The sequence below is a fragment of the Echinops telfairi genome, unplaced genomic scaffold (assembly GCF_000313985.2).
Source record: "Echinops telfairi isolate 266 unplaced genomic scaffold, ASM31398v2 ScPeMD7_70;HRSCAF=299, whole genome shotgun sequence".
Taxonomy (NCBI): Eukaryota; Metazoa; Chordata; class Mammalia; order Afrosoricida; family Tenrecidae; genus Echinops; species Echinops telfairi.
This window is the reverse complement of record NW_022103968.1, coordinates 52,075,570-52,085,861: the sequence shown is the minus strand read 5'-3', so window position 1 is coordinate 52,085,861 and position 10,292 is coordinate 52,075,570. Positions and strand designations below refer to the sequence as shown.

At 38.1% G+C, this 10,292-nt stretch overlaps 1 protein-coding gene across 1 annotated transcript in view; it reads left to right on the top strand.

Moving 5' to 3' along the window:
• Positions 1-10,292, top strand: part of TMEM26 (transmembrane protein 26) — a 51,412-nt gene that overhangs the window by 24,838 nt on the left and 16,282 nt on the right. Inside the window, exons 3-4 of the mRNA XM_004701375.2 lie at positions 2,302-2,409; positions 4,329-4,549. Of these exons, the coding sequence (XP_004701432.1) occupies positions 2,302-2,409; positions 4,329-4,549 (329 nt within the window). The remainder of the gene's footprint in view (positions 1-2,301; positions 2,410-4,328; positions 4,550-10,292) is intronic.

The following is a 10,292-nucleotide window of genomic DNA, read 5'->3' as shown; positions in this document are numbered from 1 at the left end:
AGAGAGAGAGAGAGAGAGAGACAAAAAATTCTAATTTCATATTAAAATTGGCAGATAAAAGGAAGGTAACAATCCCTGTAGTCCATTAACGTAGATAATTTAAATGATCACAATAATCAATCATTCCTTATAGTTTTCAAAGTGCTTTCCGATACATTTCTCATCTGTGGTCACCACAACTCCATGAGTTAGGCCTGGTACATGCATTTCTATTTTATAGCCGAGGGCCCTAAGGCTCAGAAAGGTTAAGTCATTTTCCCAAGGCCACACAGCTAATCAACAGGAATGCTGGGTCTTAGAATTTTGGTCGTGACCCCATAGTCCATTAAACCACACTGCCCACTATGTGTTCTGTGTTCTGTGTATTAGAGAAGTTTGCATCAAACGGTCTGAATTTTTCATAATGGGAAAAAGGAATGCAGGTTCCTTTCACAGTTTCCATTTACTCCACATCCTAAGTGCTCTGACCTATGATTTGGCATTTGCAAAGGGCCCCGATATATTTCAAGAAGCTTCTAGTTGATCAAAGCAGTGCCTTCGTTCTGCACCTGCCTGGGGTCTGCATGCATGGAAACAAAAGTGATGTCTGCCCGTTGACTCTCTTTATGAAATGGCACAATGAAGAAAGAAACCATTTGGTCTTGCTTGTGTCACAATTGTGCTTTCTTCAAAAGCAAGTTGTTTTGAAGCTAAAAAACTTCGATGACACAGCCCATGAGAGAGTGGCATGGTTGGGTGCAGATCATCAACAAGTACCCATCTATCCAAACCTGAGTGCAAATAATCTTGCTGTAAAAGCACTCTGAGTCAGGATGGGTGGTGGGATGCAAATCTTCAAATAGAAGTACTGTAGCTGCCACTCAAAAGCGTTCCATCAATTTATAACAAGCAGAATAATAAAGCACTTGGAGAGAGACTTGGATGTTGATCCTAGAAGATTAGCCATGGACAAGAACCAACCAAACCAAGACTACAGACTCTCAGGCTAGTGAACTGACTGAGTTAAACAAAATAATGATCTATTAGGCAATTATACTGACAGAGATATCAAGCCACCACTTTAAATCTGCGATCTGCTTTCATGCAGACAAATGAAGTGGCCAACATTTGTTTGCTCTTGACCATTACAGTTCTTAGATAGTCAAAAAATCGCTCTGCAATGAGGATTTGTTGCTTGGTGCCGAGATTTAATTTTTATCTTCATTATTTTTCCTTGGGGATCTAGAAAGCACACATTAAAAATATATGCAAACAGCTGTATTTTGGCTCATAGAGACATGGTTCTTGACCATTTTTCTGACTTATTCTTGCCCTTTTATCCAGAGCACTAGTTGCTTTGATAGAGTAGGTAAAAATAACTTCTGACAGACTCCCTTTTCTTCTTCACACAGCCCATAGAATGACCAATGAAGTATGTAGGATGATTAAGAAAAATATGGTTCTACAGCTTTAACATGAAAAAAATCTAATTTAAAATGTGTGATTATGAATGTGTGTGTTTGGCAAGTATATTAGCACTGCAGATGTTTATCAAAATCTCCGTATACATATATGTATATATATCCAACTTATGACATATGTATTAACTATAGTTACATATTCCAGTTGCCCCTCTTACCTCTCCTACAAACTGTTTCCTTCCTGATCTCTAGCTCCAATGCCCAGCATCTGGCTAGAGAAAGATCATACAGAGTTCAATAGCAGAAATTCACATGCAAAATGGAAAAAAAAGAAGGGGGGAAAAGAACATTTCTTTCAGTCCCATTGTCAAATTTTCCATCAATCTAAATTGGCATCTAAACTGACATAAAAGCATATATTTTGGTAGATGATCATGATCATTTTCTGGTTGTTACGGTGCTATCAGGCACGATGCGGAGTAATTGGCTTATTTACTTACGCAAAATGTTGTTTTACAAAAAAGGGCTTCTGTCCACGAAACAGAGTCTTAGAATGAATGCTTTTGAGTGCGTTATGCAGGTTTTGCTGGGGTCGATTTTGTTTACAGTTGCATCTGTGCTTAAGAAGGGTACCCCAATTGTCAATCCATAAACCTTACAGCTTTGCACACTGACTCATAGACGTATGGATAAATATGACATGCTTGGTTTATTCTCTTCACTGATCAGTTAGAACATGGCTTTCTATCTGAAGCCTATATTTGTATTTTTGAAAATGTTTATTCATTCTATTTGAAACTCCACATTAAAATATAATCTCATGGGTAGATTGAAGTCATTTAAATTTTACTTTGATGTTGTTGTTGTTTTCCATATTGCTTTTTCTGTCCTCAATTCTTAGTATTGTAATAGCCCACAAGAAGAAATGTCTCAGAATACTAGTAGAAGAGAAGACCTCAATGAAACTTTGATGTCAAGTCAAGTAATTAATGGAGATATCATCGAGACGGTAAGAGCTTTGCTCACTGTGGAGTGATAGCCACTCTAGCAAGTAGGGAACCTGTCACTTCGTTCTTTCCTAAGCAATTTGCCAGTTACTTAATTTAGTGCATAAAGTAATAAATTAATTATACTTCTTATGTCATTAAACATTGAACATGAATAGCATTATGAATGTTTATTCCCTATTCTATGTTATGCATATACCAACGACACCGTCATTGGTGAAAATAGCTAATGTGTTTGACTGCTAACCAAAAGATTGGTGTCTCAGAAGAAGGGGTTAGCAATCACTTCCAAAAAATGTATCCACTGAAAACCCAGGGGCACACGTTTCTGTTCTCAAGTACATGGGGTGGTCATGAGTTGGGGTTGAGGCAAAGGCATTTATATAAGATAGATATATATCGCATATATAAGGAATGCACAATCATCTAATTAGGTTAATAAATATATTTAACCTGCAGCACTAAGAAGCTGTAACACATAGATCAGACAATATATGCACGGAGACATATTTGTGAAAGAATTCTATAATTAAAAGACTGACAGCTGTCCTGTATATTTTGAAGTGTACATATTAACATAATTAGTAAGAATTGAGGCCACACTGGAGTCACTTCCTGTGTTCTGTGGATGCTTGCTGTTAGCACACTAACCATGGCTTGTTAGAAAATGATGGAAAGGAGATACTCAAGGTCAAGGCCCCTAACACTAAGCCATGCTTTCAAAAGGGAGTTGATTCTGTGGGATTGAATAACCAAACACCCACTGCCATTGACTCAATTCAAACTTAGAGTGGCATCTAGAGGGGCATCAGAGGTAGTCAATCTTTTGGGGAATAGGCAGAATCAACTCATCTTTCACCTGTGGAGCTGACACTGATGGTTTTGATCCGCTGACTTCCAGTTAGCACAGTGCTTACCTGACAGACTCGCATAGCTCTTTGTGAACAGAACAATTCAATATGCAGAATAAAACAATGAGTGTATCATTCTTATCTTTATTTACCTTTTTAAATAATGAGTAATTTTTTCCCTAATTAGATAAGAGTTAAATTTAAAAAAAATCATTTTATTAGGGGCTCATACAACTCCCATCACAATCCATACATACATCAAGTGTGCAAAGCGCACTTGTACATTCATTGCCCTCATCATTCTCAAAACATTTCCTCTCTACTTAAGCCCCCAGCATTAGGTCCTCATTTTTCCCTTCCCTCCCCACTGCCCCCTTCCTCATGAGCCCTTGATAATTTATAAATTATTATTTTGTCATATCTTGCTCTGTCCTATGTCTCCCTTCACCCACTTTTCTGTTGTCTGTCCCCCAGGGAGGATGTCACATATAGTTCCTTGTAATTGGTTCCCTCTTTCCTACCCATTCTCCCTTTACCCTCCCAGTATCACCACTCACACCACTGGTCCTGTAGGGATTTTAAAGCAATAAAAAAAGAGAAGATTTTGGAATTGGTCAAAGTATTCCCAGATTAATAAATTCAGATTTGAAATCAATAAAGAAAACTTCATGATTCTTTTGTGACATTAACGTTTATTTTCTTTAAAAATTTGCTATCCATTTTACTACATTGCAGAGTTGGATAAGACTAAAAATTTAAACAAAATTTAGGTATTTGATTATAAAATTGTAGCATTATGGTATTGTACAATCTCAGTAGCAAATGTACGTTTAAGACTTTTTACTGGTTTTAAGGCCGCCTCATCTTGAGGATTACACTGGTTGCTTTTTTCAGATTGAAAAAAACCAGTTGAAAAGCGTTTTGCTTCTGTTAGTAAGTAAAGGAGAACTACCGAAAAAGCTTCTCCCCACAAGTTACCTGTTGACAGGGCGTGACCGGGAGGGAGGCATCTCTGGCTGAGTAGACGCTGCATACATACTCTTTGAATGTCTGACCTTTCTGCTCAACAGGCCAAGGTGTTTGTAAATAACTTGTCTACAGTGTGTGAGAAAGTTTGGACCTTGGGACTCCACCAGACATTCCTGTTAATGCTAATCATTGGGAGATGGCTTCTCCCCATTGGAGGCGGGATCACCAGGGACCAGCTCTCTCAACTTCTCCTCATGTTTGTGGGAACAGCTGCTGACATACTGGAATTCACAAGCGAGACGCTGGAAGAACAAAATGTGAGGTAAGCATTGCAGTGCGGTCCTTTGGGTCAAGATCAGGATCACCATCCCCTACTCTTTACTTTCTCTCGTTTATATTCTGCTCGAATCAGGATTTTCAGTACGTTGTATGCCCAAGGGTAGAATAGGAGAGTTCATAGAATTTGCTGCTTTTCAGATGTAGAACAGTTTACATGTTATCTATCTTTATATATTTTGAATATGGCTACTTCTCAGCCCAGATTATATAACATTTTTAACAGATAAGCATTGCTGGTGCAGTGATTAGTGCTCAGCAGCTAACTGAACGATTGACTGTCCGGACCCACCGGCCCCTGTGCTGGAGAAAGCTCTGCAGTTATCTTCCATAAAGAGTATACAGCCTGGGAAGCCCGTGCGGCTCTTATACGCTGCCCTGGAGTCTTGCTAAGAGTTGGAATCAACTCAAAGGCAATGAGTTTGTTAGTTTTGTGTGGATTGATAGTTTTGCTGTGAAAAAAAAAAAAGGGCACATACATTTTTCAGTTATCGAGAACAAAAATATCTCTTCAGGTATGCATGACCACAGGTCACACCATGGGTACATGGAGACATTCTAGGGTAGAATGGGCACCCTGAGCTCCTATCACGTTTGACGTGGTCCAGAACATATCCGATCTTAAGATTCTATTGTCAAGTAGTTATAGCCCCAATCATGAGAGGGCCTAGGGGAGGGAGAGAAATCTCCTCACTATCCAGTTGGGAAATTTACATTCCCTGGTGCTATTAGAGAATAGGGAAGATTAGGTTTTATTTTACTAAATTTTATTTTTAGTCAGGTTTGTTCAAAGTGCCCAAAGGCTTTCTGGTGTAGATGCCTATAAATTAAAACTTATTGAGTTGGTGTTTTTATTTTTGCCACAAGCAAATAAGCTCAGAATCCATGATCACATCTGTTTATGGAACTGCTTTCTTCCCAATAGGGATTTAAGTCTCAGTGCCTGAATGTACTTTCAGCTTGGGTTGTTTTGCACTGTGCTATAAAAATAAATTGGAATGAGGCTGGCTTTTAATGCTGCAGTTTACTTTATGCTGGATTCTTCAAATAATGAAACATAAAGCTGATCAAAATATACTAACTTACTGAGTAAACTTAATATTCCAATTATAGCTCAAGGTATATTTATAACCATGGATTTACCTTTATAAGATCATTTCCTGTTTCATTTATACTAATTTTTCTCATAGCTTATTAAGTTCAGACTTCCTTTATAAAATCAATCCAACCAAAATCGACCAATTGTCCTCAAAATGTGGAAGCTCGTCTTATGGTTTGCATGACTTGCCTGTGGTCAGTGCCTTATTCTGTGTAAGAAACCCTGCTGGCATAGGGATTCCTCACTGAGCCGCTGTTAGGTCAGTGGTTAGAGCCCTCCAGTGGATCTGCCCCACTCAAGCTTTGAGGTCTTAGAAACCCAAAGAGGAGGCTCTACTCTGTCATGTAGGGTCACAACGAGTTAGGATGGGCTCAATGACCACTGTTGTTTTTGGTTTTAATTGTATACTGTGTTTTCAGAATACTTATAATGCAACAGAGTTATAAGAAACACGAAGAAATCATGACAGAGCACATAAAAATACCACCTACAGACACTTTGACAAGGACAATACAATTAACTGTGACTATATAAAAATAAACACATACTTACTAAATGTCTAGGCACATGGTAGTGGAAAGGGGCATTCACAGGGAGATCTCCTGAGAAGCCATTCAGAAAACACTATAGATCCCAAACTTTTGATTTGTTAGGCCTGTCCAGAAGTGACACTAAGGGGCAATTTATAGATCAATGTTGGTCAATGACTGTTGATTTAATAAGTTAATGGGAAAACAATCGATGACTGGTGGGGAAAACTTTTTTTCATATTTGAATCTTGTATCGTGTTCTGAGAAAACTGACTTTAATGGAATCAAATAGACTGCGAAGGTTTGTTTCTTTAAAAATGTTCTTTCAGGGTTCGTGGGTCTCCAGCAGAAATCATTTTTATCTTTATTATAACTGCATCTTTAATCTAACTGTAATTGTCAGTAACCTTCTGCAATCTCTACTTCATGCCTGCATGTCTCCTTTTCCCAGACTTTTCAAAATCAAGATCCAAAAAGAAGCTAGACATTTTTTCTCTCTCCTAAATGTTACCTTCCTAGTTTTTATTTCCTGGCTCAGACTCCACCTATACCTCAAGAATTTACACGATAACTACTCATATCATCAACGAAAAACCAACACCAAATCCATTCAACTCGCACCACTTTATGTAGGGTTTCTGAGACCATAAATCTGTACAGGAGTAGACAGTCTCATCTCTCTTCCCAAGGGAACACGAAAACCTTCTCTCAGGCACTTTGCCTCAGATCAACCGTTATGAAGAAGAAACTTAATTTACAAGTAAAATATGTTTCATAGTAGAGGGAATCACTTCGTTAGTATTCCCTATTACTATAACGTTTACTTTCTGTTTTCTTTTATTCTATGTTTTGGGCTGATAGATTTAGGAGAAAGCCCGCAGTGATGTCTAGACCGCAATGATTAATTACATTTCCTCTGACATCCTGAGTCACACTGAAAATCCATGGTTTTAACCCTAATCAATTTCCTTACTTTTTAATATTAAAATTCATCTGCCGAATTTTTACAAATGTACATAGACTTCTGAGACCCTGCATGTTTTCTTAACAGGTTTACTGAATTAAGCACCATTCACCTATTTTAATTCTACATTTCAATGTTGTTTAGTAAGTTTAGAGATTTGTACAACTATCACCAAATTTTAGGTTTAGAACATTCACATCATCCCCTAAAGATTTCCTGTGGCTGTTTGCAATCAATCATCCCTGCCACAGCCAGCCTTAAGTAACCACTGATAGGTTTTCAATCTATGTAGCTGTTTCTTTTCTAGAAATGTCGTATACGAATTGGGTTTATCTCTGGCTTCTCTCACCTGAAATGTTTTGGTGGTGAGTGTACCAGTAGTTGAAGCCTTTAAAATGATTAATTAGTATTCCATTGGAACACATATGCCACATTTTGTTTATCCATTCAGTCATTGTTTGACATTTCTCTTGCTTTTAAAATCTTCATTGCACTTTTGCTATAAAGTATGATTTTCTATGGGCAGTCACAAGCAAGCTATTTTCCGAATATGTTTTCATTTCTTTTGGCAAGATAAATAGGATTAGAATGGCTAGATTTTATACTAAATACAAGGGTAAGTGTTTAAAACAGCCAGACTACTTTTTTTCCCTCACCTTGGCTGTACCTGTCAGAAATTGTCTTTTTCTCCACATTCTTACCTCTTGGCCTTGTTTACAGTAAGACTGTAGCCATTACAGTATGTACAGAGTTGCATTTTATTATGACTTTAATTGAAAGTATCATGGAGAAGAACAAACAAATCTGCTTCAAAAAAGTACAGCCAGAATGCTTCTTCCAAATGAGGATGAATCTGAATGGTTTCAAATTGCTCACCTTGAAATCAGCAGCCCAGCATGTAACCACACCCTCACCTGGGATCCTAAGTATGTGATAGATATATTTTATTCGACTAGTAGAGCTCAATACAAGGCAACTGGGTGGCATAGGTGGTTTGCAATCAACTGTTACACTTAAGATTTGGTCATTTGATTCCTGTCCAGTCCAGAATCTGTCCAACTGGGCGGGTGGGGAAATGGAATTATAGTCTATCTTTAAAAGACAGTTTACACAGACTGATGTTTGCCATCATCCACTTTTCTGTTGTCCATCTCCCAGGGATGGGGTTATATGTAGATCATTGTGATTGGTTCCCCTTTTCTCCCCCCACCTTCCCCTTCCCCTTCCCCTCCTGGTATCACTAGTCTCTTTATTGGTCCTGAGGGGTTTATCTGTCTTGGATTCCCTGTGTTTCCAGCTCTTATCTGTACCAGTGTACATCCTCTAGTGTAGCCAGATTTGTAAGGTAGAAATATAAGGGGGGGCCGGGGGAAGAGCATTAAAGAACTAGAGGAAAGTTGTGTATTTCATCGCTGCCATACTGCACCCTGACTGGCTCATCTCTTCCTTGTGACCCTTCTGGGAGGGGTTGTGTAATCATGAAAATATAATAATTTATAAATTACCAGGAATTCATGAAGGAGAGAGGGTGGGGGAGGGAGGGGATAAATGAGGAGCTTATACCAAGGGCTCAAGTAGAAAGAAAATGTTTTTAAAATGGTGATGGCAACAAATGTACAAATGTGCTTGACACAATGTATGTATGTATATATGTATGTATTGTGATAAGAGCTGTGGGAGCCCTCAATAAAATGATATTTAACAAGAGACCGTTCAGAAGCAAATATACAAATACACCCACTCCTCTCTTACTGATGTCTTAATATTCCAAAGTCCAGGTTGTTATGTGACATTGGTGTCATGAAAGACTTGGGGGCCATGCCACGTGGCATTCGAGCTCCCTGCCTCACCATGCCTGCTCCATCACCATGGAGCCTTCCAGAAAGGCTTAGGGTAGTCATGGTGGTAGTTGGGTATTATCAGCCACTTGCTACCTCATAGCACCCCTTCTAGATGGGGATCCATCCATTCTCTACCTGTTGCCTTCCACTGCACTTCATAGATGGGGAACCTGCTTATCTTCTACATACCACCTCCTGCTGCCCTCCTTGGCAAGGATTCTGCTTATTTGCTTCTTCCCTGGTTTTATAGACCTATGTAGCCTCATCTTCTCACCTCTCTTCATTGACCTCCTTGGAGGTTTCAGGCCCTCCACTAGTCTCCCTCTACTCTCCTAAGAGCATCATCCATTGTTGCCCAATTGTGATATTTGTGGATAAACAGTTGAAGATCTTTCAACACGGACTAGTTTTAGTCTCTTGGGTAGCCCAAGAAGGGCATCCCAGGACCAGCTATAACACTGCATGGAGTCTGAAAATTTTTTAAAAACCTGTTATAAATGCACAGTAATGAGATAGTTAATAGGTGGCAAATAGGTACAGTTTCGATGTAAAAAATTGAAAAAAAGATATCTCACCCAAACAATAACAATAAATGAGGGCAACAAATGTATAAGTGTGCTTTACACAATTGATGTATGTATGGATTGTGATAAGACTTGTATGAGCCCCAATAAAATGATTTAAATATGTATATATGTATATATTTAGTGCCTCTATTTCTATGCCACACAATAAACAAGGAATATCACAAAGGAAGAGAGACATTTTCTGATGAAAAATTTGTTTCTGCTTCAGGAATATTTATATATGTATATAAATTATATATACACCTTAAAAAGAGAGACCCAAAATATAGTAAGAAAAAGCTGATAATATTAAAAGAAGAAATATGTCAATAGTTATAGCTGCAGATTTCAATGCCTCACTCTCAAGAGTTGATATGACAACTAAACAAAAAGTCTATAAGGGTATAGAAAATTTGAGGGACACTATTAGCCAAATTGACCTAACTAGCGTTAATAGAACATTCAACTGAACAACAAGAAAATACTTTTTTTTTTCAAGCACGGAAGATATTCTCCAGGGTCAGCCATATGCTGGGTGATAAAACAAGTTTACATAAATTGAAAAGGATTGAAATAATGTAAACTACATTCTCAGGTTACAACATATTTAAAATAGATAACCATAGAAAGTAATTTGGGAAGTCTTCATAGTGTGAAAATCAAAGAACTAATATCTAAATACCCCATGGGTCATGGGGGAAATGACAAGAAAATTGGAAAATCTTTTGA